This window comes from Sinocyclocheilus rhinocerous, unplaced genomic scaffold (genome assembly GCF_001515625.1).
Source record: "Sinocyclocheilus rhinocerous isolate Xijiao unplaced genomic scaffold, SAMN03320098_v1.1 scaffold3468, whole genome shotgun sequence".
NCBI classification, from domain to species: domain Eukaryota; kingdom Metazoa; phylum Chordata; class Actinopteri; order Cypriniformes; family Cyprinidae; genus Sinocyclocheilus; species Sinocyclocheilus rhinocerous.
This window is the reverse complement of record NW_015657489.1, coordinates 297530-324735: the sequence shown is the minus strand read 5'-3', so window position 1 is coordinate 324735 and position 27206 is coordinate 297530. Positions and strand designations below refer to the sequence as shown.

Below are 27206 nucleotides of genomic sequence, written 5' to 3'. Positions count from 1 at the left end.
TTCTCTGGATAATGTTATATGAAGCACCATTACTTCAAACGAGTTATACTTGAAGCCCGCCCTCTGAGAAATACTGAAAACATTGTTATAAATTGTAGCAACACCTCCCCCTTTACCTTTTGGACGTGGCTCATGTTTATAACAGTAATCTTGGGGTGGTAGACTCATTTAAAATAATGTAATCATCAGGTTTTAGCCAGGTGGGTGCCTTATAAATCTGACCAGATACTGACCATATATACAATCATCTTCCATTAAGTGTGAGTCCTATACGTGTGTCTGTACAAGACAGTAATAAACCGTAACATTCAGGAAGCCTGACAACACTGAAACTCACTCTAACGCACTCAAGCACAAACTCAGGTCAAGAATGAGAGCGTTGTATTGAAAGTCAAACACATGAACAATTGCACTGTGACCGTAAGGCAACTATGAGTTTTCCCAGCAAAAATCTATTTTTACCCATATATGGCTTAAATTGATTCCACAATTATTACTGTTTTGTAAATAATAAATGAATAAGCAAGGGGTGAGAAAACAACAACAAACAGCTCAAAGCCCTTTGATATGTGATTCTATGGCTACTGAAAATGTGTTTAGTGAAGTCCAGTTTGGTCATCTTAGTACATTAATCAAATCAAAACAAACTAGTCAGTATAGTTTCTAGAGGTTTAAAAAAAAAACATTTAATAACTGAACAAACACTGATCTGCTGCCATTTCAACAAATCTGCTGATAATGAGAACCTGATTTACTGAAGCGTTTGTCACGGAGTCAGCTCCAGCGTCGGTCGAGTCTCTCGTGCAACGGGGCTCATCTGGCATCCAAGTGCATGGACTATTTTCACAAGTGCTAGTTACTCTGACCGAAGCAGACGTATTCAGACGCTGCAAACGGACGAATGATCCTCTCACACAGTTATTGCATGTTGAGTTAGTTGTGCTCTGAAGCGGACGATCCTCTCCTGAAATGACATTCGGTTCCACAAAGATCTGTGATCAACACCCACAGCAGCTAAACCTCATTCTGTGTCACCAATGTCCATCTGAACCTCCTTCAGTCAAAGAGAACACGTTCACACACATTCAGAACACACGTCATGATTGACAGAAGAATTAAAACCCCTAAAGGAAAAGCTAAAACCACTTAAAACCGTGACTCTCTCTCGCTCGACTTCCCTCACAACGCACCGATGGTCTCTATTCCTTTCAGGACGTCGTAGATCTCTTTGGGCAGGATAACGTAGCTGTCTCCCAGCGCCGCGTCCCTCTGGACCTCGCTCATGGCTCTGAAGCGCTCCAGCTGCCTCTCCTGCCGCCTGCACTTCTGCTGCACCGTCTTCAGTCTCTTGCGCAGCTTCTCCATCTGCTCCTGCAGCTGCTCGATGCGTCTCTTCTGCTGCAGCGTGTCCTCCACCGTGTAGTTGTGGTCGCAGGAGACGAAGGCGCTGGTGTGGAGGTCCGGCAGGGCTGTGGACGGGCAGAGCTCTGCTTCAGACGGACGCACGGCCGGCTTCTCTTCGGCGTCAGACAGCGGCAGGCTCAGAGAAAACTCCATGTCTGGGCTCAATGTTTCCTCCAGAGGCGCTGCCTGTGAACAACGGAGGGCAAATTATGTTCTTTTTTTCTCAGCAAATGTGCTAATGATGAGATTTATAGGGCTCATATGATGGGAACTCAAAGGCCGTGTCCCGAATGGAGCGCTTGATGCAGACTTGCGCTCGCAGCATTTGGGACAGGGCCGTGTTTTACCTGAACTTTGGAGAAATGAGAGTTTGAAACATTCTGTAACTTTCATAACGCCTCGTTCTCAGTCTAAAAAGAGCTGAGCGTTTTGTGATCCAAACACTCAAACCACATTCAGAGGTCGTCAAAACACGCGTGACCACTGAATCATTAGCGTTTACGTTTCAAATGCATCCTGGACAAAAGTGAGACGTCCGCTCATCTTCACCCAACCACTTTACCAGCTGAGAATGACGTTACTGGGTCAGTTTACCCAATAAATAAACTTCTGTCATTTACTTCTAAGACCTACTTTATACTGTGCTCGGCTGCTGTTTTCCATGAAAGTGGACGGTGGACTATCAAGCTCCAAAAATGACAAAAAGCTCTTGTTTATTAGACAGACCCAATGGAACCAATGGCATTTGGAAATACAGACATCAAATAAGAGCAATGAGTCTGAATATCTGCCTGAACCAATGAGATTAGAGGAGGAAGAGACAGATTTACATCATTCCTCCCATTAATCGCATGATGTCAGGAAACTGTAGATATACAGTATTGGGCACAAGTCCTATGGATTACTTTAATGATCCTGTGGAGCCCAGATCTGGAGCTAGACACCCTCATTTTACATGTATAGAGGTTAGACAATCATAACTGAGGTCATATCTAACTAATTAGTTATAATGGTTAGTTAAACAGATAACTACAGCATGTGGTAAGGGTCAAAAAATAAACGCAATAAATGTTAATGTTTTGCTGAACTGGGAGGGAAAAAAAACAGAAATAGAAAATGACAGAAATTTAAAATGTTTGTTCAGGTGTAAATGGGGAAGTCGTGGCCTAATGGTTAGAGAGTCGGACTCGTAACCCAAAGGTTGTGGGTTCGAGTCTCTTGTGGGGATTGTAGGTGGGGGGAGTGAATGTACAGCGCTCTCTTCCACCTTCAATACCACGACTGAGGTGCCCTTGAGCAAGGCACCGAACCCCCAACTGCTCCCCGTGCGCCGCAGCAAAAATGGCTGCCCACTGCTCCGGGTGTGTGTTCACGGTGTGTGTGTGTTCACTGCTGTGTGTGTGTGCACTTAGGATGGGATAAACGCAGAACACTAATTCCTAGTATGGGTCACCATACTTGACCACATGTCACGTCACTTTCACTTTCACTAAATCTCTGTGCAGTTTTTTTTTTGCCGTTTCTAGTTTCAAGAGCACGACTAACACTACATTCTGTTATGAACACGTTCACCAATAACACCCATGAACACAAGAGGTTTGTATTAGTTTCTGTGCTAGAGTAACTGCGGTTTGAAGTCACGTCACCTGCATCTGCAGTCTGCTGGAGGAGAAGAGCGAGGGCACGGCGTTGTCCTTCAGCACACGGTTGTTGCACTCGCGCTTGAAGCAGTCTCTGGTGAAGTGCTGAGAGCAGATGTTGCTGTACTTGCTGGGCTTGAAGTTTCTTCTCTTCATAGCGGCCAGCCATTTCCCACAGACGTCCGGCCGGGCCAGAGGAAACCTGTGCAGTTATTCACAAACACCAGAGATTACATGCAATCACTAATAACCTCAGGATGGACTAATTCAGATCATCAGCAAATCTCTTGATTGTCACTCAACTATTTACCCGAGTGTAAAGTGAAAACCTACACAATACATCAGCGGAGCACTAACATATACACACTGTACAGACAAACAACACAGTGCACAGTGAACACTTAATACACAAGAAATATAACATTTACAAAACGTACAGAATTACCAAAGCTTAGAATGACCTTCAGTATTGCTTTTTAATGAAATCTAAGCAAATATTGTGTAAAATAAGGCTTCTCTTCATTTCAGCAATTTCATGTGCACTGCATTTGCTGTCATCAAAAGTGCTTCTTTACTCGCCTCCTGTATGACTCTCACAAAAGAAGATATTCTGAAGAATGATGGGAAGCAAAGAGTTTAGACTTCCAGTGTACGGATAAAAACAACCAGCTTCTTCCATCCATTCCTCCTGTTCACTTCCTGATCCATCGTCACTTCCTACCACCTCAGCTCCAGTCACAGTTCAGTGCTGGAGAATCCCTCGGATCTGATTGGCTGCTACATGATGACACCAGGAGGTCATCATCAGGTCACTGCTGCCACTGTAAATAAAGGATGCATCTGATGGTGTGTTTGAAGGAATTTGTCATGAATACTGATCAAGCCAAGAAAACAGTGCAGAAGGTTTTGATATATATATATTAATAATTCTGCTCCCATACACATATGATATTACCTGGATATTGACAATTAATGAGGTGTCATAATCCAATCACATACATTTACTAATAGAATTAGCTTCGTTGCTATGTCGCTTTGAAATACTTACTGAGAAGGCTCAGTCTCTCTCACTGGTTTTTTGTCTTTTTCTTCCTGTAATTTATTAGAAATGATTCACTGTATCTCGCTGAAAATGAAATCCTAATCTGTCATTCACTTTAGATTTGTGACTGGAGAGCACAGATGTTTTTCTGGCTTGAGTGTAAACCGCTCCAGCATTACTCAGTCATCTGTTGTGCTGTGCTGTATCGAGTGCAGAGGTGCATCACATGCACATGGGTTTGTGTTTGTGTGTAAACAGGAGAGAGACGCTTGTTTACTCACAAGCACTGAGTGTGAGGCGTGCAGCAGCTCAAACACACACTATACCTGCGTCTGCACCTAGTGAAAACACCTAGTGAGTATGTCAGCTTTTACACTTATGAAACAACTCGGTTTACAGTCATAACAAGCATTTCAGCTGTTCTTTGACACAGATGTGTGTTTGTCACAACACTATACTAACTTAACAGACACTCTTATGAGAGTAAACATTGATAATGAAGAATGCTATGAGCGACTGATAACATGTCTGAGGTGTGTTGTACCACGAGAGGGCAGTGAAGCCCAGTGAAGCCCAGGACAGGAACGCTTACAGTTTTTACAATCATTTTTGCTCTAATAACCTTCGTGTAATTTTTCAAAACTCTAGACACAAAACTCAAAACAGTCATGATTCGTAACACAGGCTGTCCAATGTTCAAACCTTTGCATATTGTGTTCATATCTTTAAAGAAGCCTTGCACTTGCAGAAGCATTGGTTCAAAAAACTCATTTATTATGAAATATCATAGGAACATTACTTTAGATCAGCCGCACACAAGATACCCATAGTTTCACTGTTTACTTGTTAATACAATCATTAAATATATTTGTTCAAAACACATGATGCAGCTTTCATTGTGGTTCCACACATTCATACATCAGTGTAATAGACTAGAGAGAAGAGTACAGACACTGGAATCATTAAACAAACGTTGAAAATTACTAATGAAACAATCAACTCACAACAGGTTTTTCAAAAACGTTTTTTTTGAAAGGGGCCCTCTCAAACTCTCCTTCACGTCATGGCCAGGGTAAAGCCTGCCTCATACAAAATTATGAATAGTTTTCATCAGCTTCCAGCTCTATCACCCTCTAAAAAGACAGTTATTGTAGAAAAAACAAATACTGAAAACAAAGATATAGAATTTTGGGGGATTTTTCTCTCTGCCAGCAACAGGCATCTTGAAACTGATCATACCTGAACATAACTCAGTTGCTTCACTTTCATAATCTAAACATTCAATATTGTTCATCATTTCCATAAAAACTATGGTTCAAGAGTAATGCAACAGTTATGTAGCATTTTGAGCAGTTGTATCAATTTATAGTTAGATAATTGTAATGAAATGAATAGACACTCAATTCAGATGTAATGTGTGAAATAGTAATATTTTGTTGATAAGTTGTGTCATTTTGAAACTGTGATTTTAGTTCAGTGAACAACAGATCTTTGGTTCATGTGTATTGTATCCAAGCATTTGGAAAAAGTGTTGTGTTTTGTACAGACACTGGAATCATTAAACAAACGTTGAAAATTACTAATGAAACAATCAACTCACAACAGGTTTTTCAAAAACGTTTTTTTTGAAAGGGGCCCTCTCAAACTCTCCTTCACGTCATGGCCAGGGTAAAGCCTGCCTCATACAAAATTATGAATAGTTTTCATCAGCTTCCAGCTCTATCACCCTCTAAAAAGACAGTTATTGTAGAAAAAACAAATACTGAAAACAAAGATATAGAATTTTGGGGGATTTTTCTCTCTGCCAGCAACAGGCATCTTGAAACTGATCATACCTGAACATAACTCAGTTGCTTCACTTTCATAATCTAAACATTCAATATTGTTCATCATTTCCATAAAAACTATGGTTCAAGAGTAATGCAACAGTTATGTAGCATTTTGAGCAGTTGTATCAATTTATAGTTAGATAATTGTAATGAAATGAATAGACACTCAATTCAGATGTAATGTGTGAAATAGTAATATTTTGTTGATAAGTTGTGTCATTTTGAAACTGTGATTTTAGTTCAGTGAACAACAGATCTTTGGTTCATGTGTATTGTATCCAAGCATTTGGAAAAAGTGTTGTGTTTTGATCATCGGTTGTGAATTATGTGTCTAGAGTTTTGAAAAATGACACAAAGGTTTTGTTATTAGTGCAAAAATGGATTAGACTGATTATAGAATTTATAGCTCAGTACATGTATATTTCATTTAAACATGCAAAGAAATGACTCTTTAACCCCGATCCAGAACTCATGACACACTTGTATCTGAAGTCTGTCGCACGGTTTCCCTCGGGCATAAACACACTCACAAAACCCGTTTCTTTCCAAGCGCTTCTTTGGCGGCGCTGGTTTTAATCTGAACTAAAAATGTACAAAGTCTCCAAATCCACATGGTTTGAAATCAAAGTGCGGAAATGAGGACGCTTGGCTTCTCACCGGGGCTATTTCAGTGTCTCATATATTCGCATGTCTCTATTGACATCTAATTACAGTAATACCCACCTACACCAGAATTACAGCAGATAAGGCTCTCAGACGGCAGCTATTACCGTCAGCCGCTGGAGCGGAGCATGGCTGGGTTGGTGAGCAGATACCAGCGGTTCTCAGAAAGCTGCTGGGGGCTGATTCTGCATGAAGCAGAAGGGATCTCAGCTTGTCTGATGTGCTTTGGGCCTGAGGTGCACATGAATGTGGTGTGATTGATCGGCCCGTGGCCATGGAGATGTGCTGCTGCTGGATCCAGAAGCGTTCGACAGAACACCCACTCCTTCAACACTCAGCCCAGTCTCACTCGTCGCAGATCCTCAGCAGGGATTGTGTGGAGATGAAACAGACGGATCTCTGGGGTTTTCTAGCTTCTGTCAGCTGCATTTGATTCGATGACATTTTACATACGAATGTTACTATATTAACCTCAAGGCTGATGTATTCTTCAGATTCTCCATTCTGCGCTCTTCATTTCAAGAGGTCGTGCTCGTTTCCTATTTAGTTTAAGAGTTATCTAGATTTCATTAGAAAATATGAAACGTCGCATCTGCGATGCAGTTGCTAAGCGGTTTGGAGTGGTTTTAGCATATGGCTACGCAGTTGCTAGGGTGTTCTGGATGGTTGCTAGGTAGGTGCCTCTCTGTAGGAAGGTTCTAATGAATCAACCCTGACTTCAGATTCAGAAAGATCTGTTTATATGAACCTTAAACGCTGCGATCTGATTCACATACTCATTTACATGTGCATTACATGAACAAAACCTCAGCGCATACACAGCATTCAGAATGGGAGAAAATATGAAAAGTGTAGTTTTGTAATTGTAGTTTTTGCCTTGATGACATATATAGAAATAAAACTGATTTTAAACAAAGATTTAGTAAATATTCCATCTCCTCCTCTGACCAGTTCATAAGATGTATTTAACATACTACGGCTGTCAGGCGATTACATTTTTTATCTAATTAATCACAAATTAATTGTACATCAATTTTGGCTGAGAAATTACCCCCCAAAAGATCATTTAATGTCATTATTGTGTTGAAAAGCATTGAATTGACATTACAAAAAAACAGCTTTAGAAAGAAATATTTTGATTCAACGCAAGTAAATGTGTAAAAGCATCCGAAGCTCAGCGTCCTCAACGAACACTAAACCCATCTGTGTCTAACAGCGCTTCAGAGCCGTGTTTGAGGATCATTCATCATGTGCAGAACTCACAAACGCAGGAAATACGTCATGAAAGGAGACGAGTGGTCAAATGCAGAGAGCGCGAGTGTGGGTGTTGGGACAACTCTCTTAACGAGTCACTGAATCACTAACTCGATTCCTTCAGTAACGAATTGCTGCTGTGTGTTGCTCAGAGACGCTCAACTGTTCTGCTGTGGTTTTGATTGTGGTTTGTGAAATGGATCAAAACAGACACTACTGACAATACTGTATCTTAAACACAATACCAACTTCTTCTTTACTGAACTATTACATCAATATCACATGAGTAATGGTGCAGATGTTGGGGAAAAGCAGCACTCTTGCTGGTGTGATATTGCTAAACTATGTCATATGATATAAATATAAGAGGGTCATTTATTTTTTGCGCTCGTTTCTTGAATTTTAGGCTCATTTAAGTGCATTCTAATAGACTCCATCACACATCATGTTCATCAGCAGCTGCATCGGACAGGTCTGGACGATTAATGCCTTAACCATAATGCATTGTTTTAAATCAACAGCAATAAAACCCAAACATCATGGCACTGCACATGCGCACGAGGTGTTTTTGAATCAGATTTAAAAGCTAGTTGGATTCTTCATCACATCAGCATCAGTCAGTAGTAGTGATGAGTGAGTCAGTGAGCAGCACAGTCATGTCTTCAGGCTTGTGGGAACAGGGTTTTACCCTTCATCTACATGAGCTGTGAATGCAGGGCTACCTAATGAGATGAAGGGTAACAGAGGCTGAAGACACGCATCGACACGCCGTGAATCGTCTGCTGGTGAAACGCAGGAACGAATCCAGACGCACACCGCAGTAACGAGCATTTCTGTGTCTGTCTGCGCTTCAGGCGCTCGCAGCACCTTTGAGGCTGAAAGATGTTCAAAATGCTTCATTTGATTAGCAACAACATTCTCCTGGCTTCAAGGCAAACACATTTCAAATTAGAGTAAAGGTAATTAGAAAGGAAAGGAGTTTTTGCGAAGCACGCTGGGTTCTGTATGCTGAACAGACGCACATATGATCCAGTGGTTGTCTGGTTGTCTTACTGTAATCAGCACCTGCGGTGTCCGTGGCTTCGTCTGCGTGACTGTTATGGGTTCAAATACATGTTGCAATCTTGTAATAGCGAGAATCTGCCAGAAGGTCATCATTTACTGTCTTTTCTTTCCAGGTGCTGTTTCAATGACATAAGCTTCCTTAGAGAGAACATGGTTGAATTGATTTCGACATAACCTACAGAATCTGTATTCTTGCATGTATTAATATTGAACTTTACTGTGAACAATTAAGCCCTACTTTTTCTAAAGCAGCTTCTTTTCTTTCTGTGCTCGCAGTGCTGTTGCTCTCTGAACTGAGATCAGCCGGTGTTTATGAGCTCCATGTGATGTTTGTGTGGCGTAACAATAACAACCTTTAGATAAATGACTCTGGTTTGAATTTATTGTCAAATACGTACAATTTTTATTACTTTAACCTGTGAACTTGTCTGTCGATCAATGTGTCTGCCTTAAAGATGTCCGTCCACTTTGAACTCTTATGTATTTTAGCATCATATTCACCAATGGGATGGACATTTCCCATGTGACACGAATTTCTTTTCTTAATAACTAACAAAAGAGCTTTACCCCACACACACACACACTCACACTCACACACACACTCTCTCACACACACACTCACACACATACACACACACACACACGCTCACACTCACACACACACTCTCTCACACACACACTCACACACATACACACACACACACACGCTCACACTCACACACACACTCTCTCACACACACACTCACACACATACACACACACACACACGCTCACACTCACACACACACTCTCTCACACACACACTCACACACATACACACACACACACACGCTCACACTCACACACACACTCTCTCACACACACACTCACACACATACACACACACACACACGCTCACACTCACACACACACTCTCTCACACACACACTCACACACATACACACACACACACACGCTCACACTCACACACACACTCTCTCACACACACACTCACACACATACACACACACACACACGCTCACACTCACACACACACTCTCTCACACACACACTCACACACATACACACACACACACACGCTCACACTCACACACACACTCTCTCACACACACACTCACACACATACACACACACACACACGCTCACACTCACACACACACTCTCTCACACACACACTCACACACATACACACACACACACACGCTCACACTCACACACACACTCTCTCACACACACACTCACACACATACACACACACACACACGCTCACACTCACACACACACTCTCTCACACACACACTCACACACATACACACACACACACACGCTCACACTCACACACACACTCTCTCACACACACACTCACACACATACACACACACACACACGCTCACACTCACACACACACTCTCTCACACACACACTCACACACATACACACACACACACACGCTCACACTCACACACACACTCTCTCACACACACACTCACACACATACACACACACACACACGCTCACACTCACACACACACTCTCTCACACACACACTCACACACATACACACACACACACACGCTCACACTCACACACACACTCTCTCACACACACACTCACACACATACACACACACACACACGCTCACACTCACACACACACTCTCTCACACACACACTCACACACATACACACACACACACACGCTCACACTCACACACACACTCTCTCACACACACACTCACACACATACACACACACACACACGCTCACACTCACACACACACTCTCTCACACACACACTCACACACATACACACACACACACACGCTCACACTCACACACACACTCTCTCACACACACACTCACACACATACACACACACACACACGCTCACACTCACACACACACTCTCTCACACACACACTCACACACATACACACACACACACACGCTCACACTCACACACACACTCTCTCACACACACACTCACACACATACACACACACACACACGCTCACACTCACACACACACTCTCTCACACACACACTCACACACATACACACACACACACACGCTCACACTCACACACACACTCTCTCACACACACACTCACACACATACACACACACACACACGCTCACACTCACACACACACTCTCTCACACACACACTCACACACATACACACACACACACACGCTCACACTCACACACACACTCTCTCACACACACACTCACACACATACACACACACACACACGCTCACACTCACACACACACTCTCTCACACACACACTCACACACATACACACACACACACACGCTCACACTCACACACACACTCTCTCACACACACACTCACACACATACACACACACACACACGCTCACACTCACACACACACTCTCTCACACACACACTCACACACATACACACACACACACACGCTCACACTCACACACACACTCTCTCACACACACACTCACACACATACACACACACACACACGCTCACACTCACACACACACTCTCTCACACACACACTCACACACATACACACACACACACACGCTCACACTCACACACACACTCTCTCACACACACACTCACACACATACACACACACACACACGCTCACACTCACACACACACTCTCTCACACACACACTCACACACATACACACACACACACACGCTCACACTCACACACACACTCTCTCACACACACACTCACACACATACACACACACACACACGCTCACACTCACACACACACTCTCTCACACACACACTCACACACATACACACACACACACACGCTCACACTCACACACACACTCTCTCACACACACACTCACACACATACACACACACACACACGCTCACACTCACACACACACTCTCTCACACACACACTCACACACATACACACACACACACACGCTCACACTCACACACACACTCTCTCACACACACACTCACACACATACACACACACACACACGCTCACACTCACACACACACTCTCTCACACACACACTCACACACATACACACACACACACACGCTCACACTCACACACACACTCTCTCACACACACACTCACACACATACACACACACACACACGCTCACACTCACACACACACTCTCTCACACACACACTCACACACATACACACACACACACACGCTCACACTCACACACACACTCTCTCACACACACACTCACACACATACACACACACACACACGCTCACACTCACACACACACTCTCTCACACACACACTCACACACATACACACACACACACACGCTCACACTCACACACACACTCTCTCACACACACACTCACACACATACACACACACACACACGCTCACACTCACACACACACTCTCTCACACACACACTCACACACATACACACACACACACACGCTCACACTCACACACACACTCTCTCACACACACACTCACACACATACACACACACACACACGCTCACACTCACACACACACTCTCTCACACACACACTCACACACATACACACACACACACACGCTCACACTCACACACACACTCTCTCACACACACACTCACACACATACACACACACACACACGCTCACACACACACTAAGCGAGTGGACTCTGAGTAAATGAGCTCAGGCTCAGGCATCTGATGTCATTGCTGCTGATAACAGTTTTCAGATGTGTTTTTGTGTGCTGCGGCCAGCACAAGGGCGATTTATTGCATTACACACTACACAGGCATTAAGGCCTGTGCCAAATAATCTCGCAGTGATGTCACAGTGGATGTGTGGGGTCACACGGCTCGCAGACACTGCTGAACCTCGTAATGCTTCACACAGAGAAGGATGTCGTGTGTCGCGTCACTACTACAGTGTGTTTCTCATTCATAGTCAAGCTTAGACTGCATTACATTCAAGATACAACACGTCAGGATTACGCTTTAAAATCACTTTCAGTTTCAGCTGCTGTTTATGGTGGCTTTTCCATCAGTAACACACACGTTTTCAATTACTGTTTGATGTCTAACATTTGGAGACAGATTGAATGCTTGTCAAAAAAGGCTTCCAAGTAATCTATTACTGTTTGGCTTTCTCTAATAGAATAAGTGGCTCTATGTGAGACGAGAGCTAAAGGTCTTTCTGTTAAACCCCTCGCTAGCTCAATCTCATCTTTCGTCAGAACGGTTCTCATGGATACCGGGACAATATTTGGATAAATGTAACGCAGGGCTGCGCTAGCATTAAGAGCGATGCTCTCATCAGGAGAGCGTGACCCTCCAGTGTGAGGTAATCGCTGGAGACCTGATGAAATCAATACTGTAAAAACAAATGGAAGTGCCTGACGACTGCTCCACATTTCAAAGAGGTTCTGTGATTTAAAATGTTTTCTAACCTTACTTTCCAAAACAGCACGTCCTGTTAGCAGCACCAGAGTTTTGAAGCGGTGCTTGGTTCAAACGTGAACAGTGGCTGTATATAATGCAGATCTGTGAAAGTCAATGAGCAGCTAAATGAACTCTGGATTGCACCTCCGGTATCTCTCCGTGCTTGTCTGTGCGCTCTGTTATTTCAGATGGAGTAGAAGATTGATTTGTGTTTGATTTTGTAAAGCCTGTCCTTAAAAACAGATCTGAGATGACACAGAAAAATGTTAATGAGTTGCTTATGCTCATGAATCCTACAGGTTATTCCAGTTTAACGGACAGCCCTGTTATATGTGCACAAGCCTGCTTGAGGTTAGATGTCAGACGTTTGGGTGGAACCGAGCCGAAACCAGCGCGGCCAGACCAAAGTGACCTTGATTTATCTTTCATTTCCTTCAGGATGCTTTTCATAGTCTAATACGTTTCAGCATGACCAATCGGATTAGATCTTAGATTAGAGCTGTTTAGGAATATTGCCTCAGTTTCATTCAGCCTCTCCCAGATCCTCCAGAGAAAGCTCTCAGTCCTGCGCTGGAACAGCCATAGACACTCACTGACAGCCTCTGAGTCGCCACTAACACACTCCTCATCGGGCTAGTACTCTACATTCACACACGGCTGTATGTCAGTACTGAAAGAGTAGGTCATTCTGTCAGTACGAAAAATCTGGCAATAGCCTTAAATTGCACAAATTGCACTCTATTAAATTAAATCAAGTCAAATTAAAGACCTGTAAAACAAACAGGTCCATCATTTGAATATGACTGGAGCAAAACTGCATTCAGAGTTTGGAGGTCTGGTTCACTTTAGAGGATATTTGAGCACTATAATAATCACTTCCCCATCAATAAAAACTAAAGAAAGCAAGCAAATTGAGAAACGTGATCCGTAGAACAGCTAGCGGACCAAACGAGACGGTATCTGAATAATCAGATCCACAAGAGAGGATCTTAACATCAACAAATGAGCCGAGGTTTCAGTTCTGTCATCTTCACGTATGACTGGAGCAAAACTGCATTCAGAGTTTGGAGGTCTGGTTCACTTTAGAGGATATTTGAGCACTATAATAATCACTTCCCCATCAATAAAAACTAAAGAAAGCAAGCAAATTGAGAAACGTGATCCGTAGAACAGCTAGCGGACCAAACGAGACGGTATCTGAATAATCAGATCCACAAGAGAGGATCTTAACATCAACAAATGAGCCGAGTTTCAGTTCTGTCATCTTCACGTCCCTGATGAATCACCAGATCTACACCATGCTCTACAGGCTGGTCATTTCCCCTAAGCTTCAGTACATTCCCATTTCATCATGCGTTTAGCATTTATTAGCTTCTATCTGAATACGTTGCATTCAAACTTTGCATTTTTTTAGTTTTTGCATTCACTGGGAATCGAACCCTTGACCTTTATATTGCCAGCATCACGCGCTACTCCAGGAACGCTCTCGTACCCTAACCTCAAACCGGACAATCAGTTACAGAGACTTGTTCAGTTCTGCGTTATTGGGAGAAAAACATTTGATATATTTGTACGGGAATTAAGTTGTAATTGCACTAAACGGTAAAGACAATTCAGCTATATCCTGTGAACAATGAGGCGACTATTTTGTGGACTACAGTATAGCGGTGTTTTGGAGGCCCCACATCGGAGCCAGAGGCCCGAGAGACAATTGCCTGCTCTGCCTATAGGTGGCGCCGGCCCTGATCTGCATTAGATATTACATAGCAAATATTTGGAAATTCTTAGAAATAGCTGTGTTACCTCCTCGCATCTTACCTTTCAGACAATTTCTTGAAATGAAATATATCTGCAGAATTGTGATGTTTCACCCGGATGAACTCTTCAGCTCTCATTAGATGATGGCTTCTCTCCGCGCAGCTCGCCGCCAGCGAACATCTTCTTCTGCTTCCTTCCCTGAGCTCTCGTCTGTGCCTGGAAGATGCCGTGTTTCTTCACGATGCTGGAAATCATTGTGGATGACGTGTCGAGAGCTCTGAACTGGTGCTGGAACGACACTGGCGAAAGCCGTTTGAGATGAGTGAGGATGTCTCAGATCTTAAGCCTCAGGATCAATGATGCTGTAAGATGAGCATCGGTGCTCCTCAAGTTACTATTATTATTGTATTATTTTGACAGCATGTATTCATGTCATGTGTGTGTGAGAGCGAATCCCTCTTCAGCCACAGAATCAATAAAATGAAATTAGGGCTGTCTGTTTAAGGCCTTAACTTAATTCATTAGTTATGAAAAAATAATTACTATTATTATTGTATTATTTTGACAGCATGTATTCATGTCATGTGTGTGTGAGAGCGAATCCCTCTTCAGCCACAGAATCAATAAAATGAAATTAGGGCTGTCCGTTTAAGGCGTTAACTTAATTAATTAGTTATGAAAAAATAACGCGATTAAAATATTTTAACGCATTTAACGCACTGGCCCCGCCCCCAGACCTGTACGTCATCTCACATTTCCTACAGTTGACTGTTGACAAACATGATGCATATAAATAATCCATAAATGCAGTTATGCCCTAAAATTCAAGATATTGCGGCAAAAAATGCCCCTGTATGAGTCTGTGTCTCATATTTATATCATATGATAAGCGATATCACACGAGCAGCGAGAGCGATATCACACGAGTGCTGTTTCTGTCCCGAATATCAGGAGTTTAAATGTGATTTTTATACAACAGTTCAGCAAGAAGTTAATATTGTGTGTTTTTGCTCAATTTTGCCAACGAAAATATTACCTAAAGCCACCGCAGAACTGTGTGTTTGTGATCAACACAGTGGTGTTTAGTTTCTGAATGAATCCGCGTTTTGAACGAATCGAATGAATGAATGAATGACTTGTAAAAAAATGTAACGCCACCTGCTGAAGGTTTTAGTTTCTTAGAGTATCATTTCATTTATTAAAAAAAAGAATAGTTAAATAAATAAATATGAAGGGGATAGTTCACCAATAAATAAATAAATTCTGTCAGTATTTACTCACCCTCATGTCGTTTCAAACCCGAATGACTTACTTTCTTCTGCACAACATAAAAGAAGGTGTTTTGAAGACTGTTGGTAACAAAGCTGTTTTGGTTACCAGTGACTTTCATTGCATGAACAAGAAATACTAAAAAATAGATGTTTCTCTAATTATCTTCTTTTATGTTCCATATTATGTTCGGCCGTTGTGTAATAAGTGTTATGTTGAATCAAATAAAATATTTCTTTCTAAAGCTACTATTTCTAATGTCTACTTGATAGTTTCTCGTTTAACACAATAATAGCTTTAAATAATCTTTTGTGGATATTTTCACAGCCAAATTTAATTAGATTAGGCTAATTAATCGCCGCAACATGTAATTAATTCGATTACAAATCAATAAATATATTTCTTTTTTTCTGTTGTTCTAACTGAAGAACATGCCATTCTAGAAACATCTGGAATCACAAGATGAACCATGGTTCATTTAGACACTGGTCTGCCAATTAGCAGCCTTGTCATAATTACAGCAGAAACAGTGAGGGGTAAATATCATATACGGGGGTTGTTTTGGATACTTCGGGGTATTTTGAGTCTGAGAGGTTGAGAAGCGCTGTGGTCTTATCAGTCACGGGTAAAGCGATCATAAACTCCCTCGAGAGCCCGTGCTGATCTGTAATAATCAACTAACTTATCTGCGATGAACGCTCGCGATGGGGAAGTAAAGGAGCGTTTCGTGCATCAGAGCTATTTCAGAATGACACGACATTCTTCTGAACTATGATTAATGATACGAAGAAACGAGCATTTCTCCGAGAAGTGGGATATGGGAGGGGAAACACCTCCAGATGCTGTAATCGTGGTTTCATCTCGCAGTTACATTTACAGGAGGACGGTCCTCCTTCTTCTGTACAGTAAGAAGTAAGAAGCAGAACTGTGTGGATGCAGGACAGTGCTGTGCTGGTGGCTTCCTCGTCGCCACGGTTCAAGGTTCAGAGATCTCCCGCGGCTCGAGCGTGTCAGCTGTTGCCATGGCGATGCGGGACTGTTCACCTGAAATAGCAGCGCGCGCAGGTGGCGAGTGTGTGTGTGTGTGTGTGTGTGGATCTAATGGCTCTGAGTTCCATTCTCATCTTTTGTTAAAGAACTCTGGTCTCAGCACTGAAGCACACACACACACACACACACACCCAAGAGGGTGTGTGTCCCTCCTACTCACATGTTGCAACCTTGATTACACACCCGCACCCTCCCAAAGCAAATATTTCAGGACACTGATCTGGCTCTCTCTCTTTCTCATGTTCAGCAGTTGCACTGATAATCACTCCAGAATGTTTAAAAAAAATCCAGTTCTGCCCTGGAATTCTTGACTGATGTCAGAGCAAGCAGTCATTTCAAATAAATAAATAACAACTACATTACATAAGACATGACTTCAGAGAAAGTCTTTGTATCTTCTAAGTGATTATCCCTCTTCTGGGATGATTTGTGGTCTGTGACGCGACAGAAAGCCTGGAGTCTGCGGAGAGGCTAAAGAGGCTTCATCAGGCTGAGAACGGACAGAAGTCTTCGACCCAAACCCGCTTCTCCTGCCGCTGTGTGGGAAGCAAGGTGGGCGGAAGTAGAGTTAGTCATTCCCAAGACTGAGCATCCGCATAACTCAACACGAACACACCAGGAAACCTGCAGAGCAAAACTTACTTTGTTGACTTGGAGCCTGAAGACATCACTTTGTAAAGTATCTGCATTCTCAGCGAATATAAATATATAAATCCCACTGAGAAGCCAGTGTTTCTTTGGCTTGTGTTTTATGGGTTTGTCATGGTTTTCAGCCCGTGTAACTCCAGTCAGTGTACAGTACGCTCACGGTAGCAGATTCCCCTTCACCTCCTCAGCTCTGACTTTTACTTTCACAATGACCCAGACAGACGTTCCTTGTGCTTTACTGGAAGTGCCGCTCATCTTTATGGGAACGGCTCTGACACGCAGGGTGGGCGGCAGTGCTGACTGTGTTTCTCGCTCAAGCCCATAGTTACAGGACCTGGCGGAGGCACAGAATGTGATCACGACCCTTGTTAAGATAACTAATGACTTCTGCCCAGACTGTCCTGTCTTCTCTCAAATGCCAGATTTGTGTGTGTGAAGTTGCTCATGTACTGGTCTGTATGTACACACACAAAAAACTGAATTATGGTATTAAAGAAAGGCATGACATGAGCAAGACAAGTGTTCAGAAACCTACTTCTCTTTATTGTTGATAAAAAAGAAAACAAGCGAACAACGAACAGCATGTTATTTTGAAGCAAATACACCAACACAGCGAGGCAAGTCGCCCTTCAGTCACACGTTCCCGTCAGTCGCTCGAGTCTTTGTGTAGCTCTCTCGAAGATGCCAAATGAGCTCCAGAACTGGCCGTCACAATCTGACACTGTTCCACAACAGTAACACATCTTTAAGACTTAAAATGCTCCGTCATGAAAGTCACACCAGCGTGAATCTGTGATTTGGGATCAAGACTGAGAAGATCATCGTTACACAAACGGCCTTCTGTACACGCAAGGTAAACAGAGTAAACTCATTAAACAAAGTACTTGCGTTCCTCAGTATGCGTATATATGACACATGGTTATGAAAAAGACTTTGTGGTCTGCCAACATTTTCTTCATTTTAAAATGAACGATGCAATCAGTCTTAAGAGTTGGATCAAAACACAGCCATACAGTCCCATGAAACAACAAAAACACGGGAGCGATCGATCGCAACCCTCTTAAAGTTAGGGTTAAATAGAGGAACACAGAACAATCAGGAACAAATCAAGGACCAGTGGAAAAGCTGGAGCACGCGGTGGACAAATGCACCAAACAGCAGGCGTGTACGAACACAAACCAGCAACACAGAAACGCTTGGAGCCGAGCTCAAATAAAACACCACCACACTGATCAGGAAAACCACTTCAATAAATAAAGTACTGGAATGATACAAAGCAATACAGTAGGCACTGTACACAAAAACGTTCAAAACTATTTTGTACAAAAATACAATACGTTTCTGACATCAAAATCCTTATTCAAGTTTCAAAAAAATAAATATCTTCTTGTTGCACAAGGTTATTTGACAGTTCTAGTACCAGTCTCAGGTATCCCTACGAATCATCTCCAAATGGATATACATATAAATAAAATGATCTGCATCTCCATTGACTGTAAAAGAAAGGCATTGAACAGCAGTTCTGAGTAGCAACACTGGCAGACGTACAGGACTCTTTAACACATGGATGGTTTTCACAAAAGCAGGCCTTCTACGAGTTGTTTATCGCAGCGATGCGAAGCTCGTGACTTCATCGAGCTGATCTGACGTCTGCAGTAGAGCGCGGACTTCTGCTCGCCTCGTAAAACAATGTCTGGGTGCATTACCCACAATCTTGCAGAATTCTGTTCATTTATTATTTTTTTATCTACTATAAACATAGTTGTAGTTATAGTTCAAACTGTCATGCTATACACAGAGGATAAATATTACACATCATTTAATGTTTCTGATTTATGTGCAATCGTGTAGTTTCAACAAGACACTAGTATTCCAACCATATTTTTCCTCTCCTCAGAAAACAACATAAATACAAATTCTGTATAAATAAAATTCATTAAAAAAAAAAAAATCAAATCAAATACAGAAAAAATGCAAAATACTATTGATCAAAAGCCCTTTCCAACATTTTCTTCATTTTAAAATGAACGATGCAATCAGTCTTAAGAGTTGGATCAAAACACAGCCATACAGTCCCATGAAACAACAAAAACACGGGAGCGATCGATCGCAACCCTCTTAAAGTTAGGGTTAAATAGAGGAACACAGAACAATCAGGAACAAATCAAGGACCAGTGGAAAAGCTGGAGCACGCGGTGGACAAATGCACCAAACAGCAGGCGTGTACGAACACAAACCAGCAACACAGAAACGCTTGGAGCCGAGCTCAAATAAAACACCACCACACTGATCAGGAAAACCACTTCAATAAATAAAGTACTGGAATGATACAAAGCAATACAGTAGGCACTGTACACAAAAACGTTCAAAACTATTTTGTACAAAAATACAATACGTTTCTGACATCAAAATCCTTATTCAAGTTTCAAAAAAATAAATATCTTCTTGTTGCACAAGGTTATTTGACAGTTCTAGTACCAGTCTCAGGTATCCCTACGAATCATCTCCAAATGGATATACATATAAATAAAATGATCTGCATCTCCATTGACTGTAAAAGAAAGGCATTGAACAGCAGTTCTGAGTAGCAACACTGGCAGACGTACAGGACTCTTTAACACATGGATGGTTTTCACAAAAGCAGGCCTTCTACGAGTTGTTTATCGCAGCGATGCGAAGCTCGTGACTTCATCGAGCTGATCTGACGTCTGCAGTAGAGCGCGGACTTCTGCTCGCCTCGTAAAACAATGTCTGGGTGCATTACCCACAATCTTGCAGAATTCTGTTCATTTATTATTTTTTTATCTACTATAAACATAGTTGTAGTTATAGTTCAAACTGTCATGCTATACACAGAGGATAAATATTACACATCATTTAATGTTTCTGATTTATGTGCAATCGTGTAGTTTCAACAAGACACTAGTATTCCAACCATATTTTTCCTCTCCTCAGAAAACAACATAAATACAAATTCTGTATAAATAAAATTCATTAAAAAAAAAAAAATCAAATCAAATACAGAAAAAATGCAAAATACTATTGATCAAAAGCCCTTTTGTTGTCGTTCTGATTTCAGGTCAGTTTTGACTCTTGACTTGGTGCATTTTTCGATTTCTTTAGTCCAGAGTAGCTTTTCCACACCGTTACTCTAGGTTAACACAGCATTAATACTCATTAGATAATGGCAAAAACACACTATCAACCCATTATTAGGACGTATCTCCTGACGGGAGACTACAGTGCAAAAGGTCTCGGAATGCTCAGGAAATTCCCAACTCAAAACCGGCCAAAGGTGCCATTAAAGTTTTGCACAATACCACAATCCTTTATCCGCAGATGTCTCTTTGCTTATAATGTTGCGATATTAAACAGTAATGTAATACTTTTTAAAAAAAGTCTTGGTTTCTATAAAATATTTTTTCCTCATATTCACAAATTGCACAATATCAAACCAACCAACGAACGAACAAACATATGCTGTAATGTTGTTACTAAGACAAGGTGACAGATTAAACCAAGAGATTTCCACTAGAACACAGGTGACATCTCAAAGCAGTATAAAGGGATCGGTTCTCTTCCACGTGTGTAAGAGTCCGTCAGGTGCTTTGGAGAAAAGTTTGCATAATAGTGCATGTTGTTCAACAATTTTATAAACACAAACCCCTAAAACATATAAAGTCCGTCCATCGGTCGAACAAGACGCTGATTATAAAGAAAAAAAATGTGAGCAAATTTTCCGTCCGCTTGAAGTGAAAAATCTCGGTTACAAGCCGGGGTGTAAAAGCAGAAAAAAAGAAAAGTATTCAAGGGCAGAATTCCTACATGAGTTTTTGTTCCCTTTGTGATCATCCCACCCGCAGTGCATTTGCATCCCTGTCGCTTTGGCCTTTTCGACAAAAAACTGACCCAAACAACTTCAAGTCCAAAGAACGGTCGAAGAACGCACTCAGTACTTTGGGAGCATGTGCAGGTTTTCAAGAAGGACATTCCTAAAGAAAAGCAGGGTTGCTCTCGCGCGTCTCTGACGGGTCTCGCCCCTTCTCCGCTTTCTGGGACGGGGTTGAGAGAGACAGAGAATGAGCGTGAGAGTGCAGCCAGGAGATAAAGAGAAAGTCTTGTGGTTTCAGCAGCTGGTGCTCTCGCCACTCTTGGCCATGCCGGCTGAGCTGACGGCGATCTGGCAGCCATTAGTGACGTGATTCATGACTTTCTGTTTGAGCTGAGCCACCTGCTCTCTCAGGATGCTGGCGGTGGAGGCCAGGTCCGAGTTCTGCGTCTTCAGCACCTTGACCTTCTCCTCCAGCCGCGAGATCCTCTCCAGCTTCCTCTTGCGGCACTTGGAGGCGGCGATGCGGTTCCGCAGCTTCTTGCGCTCCGCCTTGATCCGCTCCTGGGTCTCCAGGTTGATGGGAGAGAGTGAGGGCGGGGAGCTGGCCGGGTCGGCCCCGGGCGGGTGAGGGACCTCGGGCACCGTCTGCGGAGCGTCCGGGCCCCGAGTCTGAGGGCCGTGGGGTGAGGCGTAGGCCATCTGGCCGCCGGGGTAAGAGGAGGGCAGCTGGTTGGGGTTGTAGCTGCTCAGGTTGGTGTAGATGGGCATGTCTGCGCCCGGCATCAGGTTCCTCTGGTAGGAGCCCTGGATGGAGGAGGAGGGCGACATGGGGGCCCCCACCAGCTGGTTCTGCTTGTGCAGATCGGCCAGAGCTTTGACGAAGCCGTCTGCGAATCCCTCCTGCTCGTTCGTGGCCTGGTTTCGGTACATGAAGGGATTAGCAGACGCGTTTGGAGCCGGGCTTGTAGTAACCAGTCCCTGGTTAGACTGGATAATCAGGTGCTCCAGATCTGGAGAGGACAGCTTCAGGAGGTTCATGTCTGGAGAAGACATCAGCGAGCCGTTGGGATTGCCGCTCATGCCCAGACCGCTGGGGCTGTTGAGTTTGAGGCTCGAGGCGTTTCCCAGGCTGTGGGAGAAATGACGCGGCATGTTGTTCTTCTTGCTCATAATCTTGTGGCCTTGGTATCGATCGTAATCTGGAATTTGCCCAAAGTTGGGAACGCTATCATCGTGATAGAAAGGCGTTTCCATCTTACCCGTCATTGAAACAGCAAGACAGATTCCTCACAAGACATAATACGCCGAGAAATTATCTGAGCTGCACGTTTTCAGCCATCCACTGCGGGGGAAAACTAATTATCTGAGCTGTTCGAGTTTGGAAGGGCATTCAGAAGTCCTCAGCATTAAATCTACAAAAGAGTAGAAAAAGATGAGGAAAAATAAATCAAGGCATACTGAAGTAAACAATCACGGTATCATTTCTAATATAGCGAATAGCAACGTTGATGATAGAATGAATGATTAAGTGTTTTATAGTAAGTTGATGTGATTAATAAATCTCAATCATTGGACTAAAACTTACATATGTACGATTCACACACACATCAAACCACCTGTGTGCCTCTGGCTATAAACGATCAGACTGTCATTAAAACGATGAAACCAGGAAGCTTCGCTACAGCCCGAGTTCTTCCCGTCAATAAAGACTTTCCTGGGCTTCATCCAAACATAGCTGAGCGCTTCTCTTGCACTTTCTTATTCATGTCGCCACATGTTCGTTAGAAACCCCGTCAAGACTCCATGAATAAACAGCAGATCGAGTCGCTTACTGTGTGTAGGTCGATATAACGCGAGGAAGAGCCGCGGATCGATCAGCTCGGATCAGATGAAGAAGCTTCCCACGAAACAATCCACTGCGTCAAAGCTCCGGTTAGTCACGCTGTATAACGACCGCGCAGATGTGTAACCCACGCACCGCGCCGCGCCGCGACAAGCGATGAATCTGTCCTCTCCGCAGCGCTGCGCTTCCTCGTCTGCTCGCTGTCAGAAGACTGTGGGACTTTCTGCTCGGATGATTATTAATAACACACGCCCTTCTGTTCTGCTCTCCAGTTCCTGAAACTAGAACGCCTCCTCGCGCTCGAAGCGTCGCGTTTATTGGCCGGCTGTCGTGATGTTCAGCTGCAGCGTCACGTGATCGCGGGAACAATATGTTTTATGCATATGCGCTAAATATTACGCGTTAGTTAAATGTCAACCTAAATGCCATGTGCATTTAGCAGAAATGGACTTTCTCCAGCAGCTTTTGAATTAGCTCAAATTTACTGAACAGCAATTTTATTAAGCAACAAAGTGCTGTACAATCAAGAACAATACAGTAAAAACGGAATTAAATAGAATTAGTAAAGTGTTTAAAGAATATGGACTCATGAAACATTGTAAAGCATGCAAATAAAACCCCTGTTCATCTCAAACAACATCATATGGGAAAAAATGGAGAAAAAATGTGTTCAATATATTTCCAAATACCTTGAAAAGCAGGCTTATGAAAAGAAAGAAAGAACATGTATGCTTTTGTTGTGATTTGCTTAATATTCTATGTTAATACTTTCCTTCACATCATTTATTATTTTTCTGTTTTTCTTATATTAGTGTTATTTCATCTTTACTGTGTAATTCTATGCATGTCTGCACTATGTTTGTACTTTCTTCTGCACTGGAAGCTCCTGTCGTCAAGTCAAAGTCCTTGTGTGTGTAAACATACCTGGTAATAAAGCTCTTCTGATTCTGATTCTTGGATAAAAGCATCTTCTAAATAAACACACGATTGTGGAAAAGGACTCTACATTCACACAGATCAAATTCACACACACACACACACACACACACACACACACACACACACGATAGATATATACACATACATACAGAGAAGAATTATTTACATATACACACACACACACATAGATAATATAACTTTTTAATAATAGTAATAACCATTATCAGTCAACTTAAATGGGAGTAATAATTCAAATAGTTTATTTCTGCCCATAATGATTTTCATATCCAGCAATAAAGTGTAATTCAATTCAACTACAGATGCTTTTTAGATTGACTGGCTAGCATGCCTTGTGTACTGGTCAGCACTGTTCTGCCAGGGCTCTCTTTTCCTGTCAGTGTATTGGCATACGGGATCATCTTTCGGTCCCTCAGTGCCTGGCACTATCATCTCTCTACACGGCCAACACTGTGTTACATTTTCACACTCCTGAGTATGTCTCACAGACATTAATTATGCACTTCTAGTGGATTTTTATTGATTGTGCAATCTATCTTTTGCACATTTACATCTGTTCAACATTCTAAGTACAGAGAGTTACAGAAAATTACGTCAGAGCTTAAGTCATTAAGACCCCAAAACAACCTAGAAAAGGCAGAACATTACGTTCAACCGTTCACACAAATCATGAATAATTTATTCTTGTTTAACAGCTCCTCATACGTCCATTATGGTTTGGAAAGAAAGCAAGCCTTATTTCCATCTGTGCAACTCGGGCCACATCACATAACCATGCACTGTTACATATATTCATCCGTGTGTCTCCTGGTACATTACCAAACTTATGACATTCAACTTCAATACCCACTAATAGCATGCTTATGGTTCACTTTAGTGAGGAGCCTTGTGTTCTGCATTGCATATGACTACTACAAACTCTGGATACTAGATGATATTTTAGAAATCCATGTCTTTCACTCTATGATGTGGTCAAACACTCGTGACTCATAATAAAAAAAAGTTTTCTGCTAAGTGGTAAGTACACAGGTAAGTACCCATAAGAATATTTTTTTTAAATAAGTGTGCTGAAAAAAAGTCTGTAATTTTAATGTTAAAATGCTATATTAAAAACTTGTCAATTGGTAAAAAGCAAGTTTCCTTACTATATACAGTAAAAAAACTGTAATAAATCTAAAAAAAAAACAGTAATCATCTACTGTAATTAGAATGATCTGTATCAGGCTTTACATTTGATGCTATTTGGTTTAAACAATTACGTTTCATGTTAGTTTGTGCTATCAATTATGTACACATATTGTTGCTTATTTAATGTTTATTGCATTAGTTTAGTGTCACTTGTGTTACCATGATGATGTTTTGTATTAGTATGCCTGACACTGTGTGCATTTTTTATACATTAGTATTTACCTCAGCTTGTGGAAAAGTTACTTATGATGAACTTATGATATAATATTAACATTACATCAGTTGACGAAATTTAAGTTCAGTCCTGTAAAACCTACAATGTTGCTCCCTTATACAATAAAGTTACGACAACCACAGCTGCCTTTTTTTACTGTAAAATTTCAAGGATAGATTTTTACACTGAATGAAGAGGAAACAGATAAACGTATTTTATGCTTAAAACTACTATTTTTTTGGTTAGTATATACTTTACCTCTGTCCCATTGTCATTAACAAGTAGGGTTTAACTTTGGGATTATGAATTTTGTTAGTCTCAAAACCAGTGGTCAATTAATTCTCATAGCAACTGTATTTATTAATGTTTACGGTTATAATATTGCTATTTAATGTCCCATTTTGCCCAATATAAGCCTTGCAATATAAGAACTTTAAAATAAACCCTCATTTTGTGAATACATCATTTAGGGATTCATTTATATTTCAAGAAATGTAAAGTAAAAGATATTTGTATCTATATTTTCTCTATTTTAAAATGTCAACCAACATTGGCCTATTCCTCGTCAGAAATAAGCTGGATGAGGAAGTCGAAGGGTCACATCAAGCCCTTGTGTGTGCAGGACATTTCACTCAAACAGAAGAATTTCCTGTAAGTGTGAAAGGACAAGTGGACAGCGTGTGTATGTGCGCTGATGCTCATGGGTGTTCCAGGAAGAGCACCTGTGGTGTGCAGGGTCGAGCTGTGCTGGTGGCTGATATGTGTATGTGGGGGGCGAGAGGGTCTGCGTGACCCGTTAATGGCCTGGGGGGTATTTGATGACAGTTGCAGTAATCTGAAGCTGACTGGTGTCTCTTACACTCATTTAATCTTTGTCATCAAATCCCACCATCCATCTGATTAATGGCTACAGTTCAACCCTGTTTTCAGAGCCTTATATCTTGCCATGATGAATGTCGATCTATGGCATATTTTCCTCTAATATAACCATGAAAAACTATTACGAAAGACTTCCTCATTCTCCTCCCCCCTTAACCGTTAAACTCTGTTTATGTACAGTATGTGTGTGTGTGTGTGTGTCTGAGAAACTGATCTCTTCTATAAACGTCTTCTCTGTATCTTGCCAGGCGTCTAAA

General features: G+C 42.1%; 2 protein-coding genes across 4 annotated transcripts in view; both read right to left on the bottom strand.

Moving 5' to 3' along the window:
* Nucleotides 1–3121, bottom strand: part of LOC107721040 (MOB kinase activator 3B-like) — a 34833-nt gene extending 31712 nt beyond the window's left edge. The window contains exons 1-2 of the mRNA XM_016528891.1: nucleotides 3051–3121; nucleotides 1191–1590 (exon numbers count right to left, since the gene is read on the bottom strand). Of these exons, the coding sequence (XP_016384377.1) occupies nucleotides 1191–1590; nucleotides 3051–3056 (406 nt within the window). The 5' untranslated portion in view covers nucleotides 3057–3121. The remainder of the gene's footprint in view (nucleotides 1–1190; nucleotides 1591–3050) is intronic.
* A 16923-nt stretch (nucleotides 3122–20044) lies between these two features.
* june (JunE proto-oncogene, AP-1 transcription factor subunit) lies at nucleotides 20045–23973 on the bottom strand. Of its 3 annotated transcripts, XM_016528889.1 has the most exons (3): nucleotides 23701–23973; nucleotides 23128–23280; nucleotides 20045–22997 (listed from the first exon to the last, which is right to left on the bottom strand). In XM_016528889.1, exon 3 carries the CDS (start codon nucleotides 22946–22948, stop codon nucleotides 22163–22165), a length of 786 nt encoding a protein of 261 aa, XP_016384375.1. In that variant the 5' UTR covers nucleotides 22949–22997; nucleotides 23128–23280; nucleotides 23701–23973; the 3' UTR covers nucleotides 20045–22162. The 3 variants fall into 3 exon arrangements, with proteins under 3 accessions (XP_016384375.1, XP_016384372.1, XP_016384373.1); XM_016528886.1 differs by having other exon boundaries at nucleotides 20045–23280; XM_016528887.1 differs by lacking the exon at nucleotides 23701–23973 and adding an exon at nucleotides 23454–23683 and having other exon boundaries at nucleotides 20045–23280.
* Between the last annotated feature and the right edge of the window lie 3233 nt (nucleotides 23974–27206).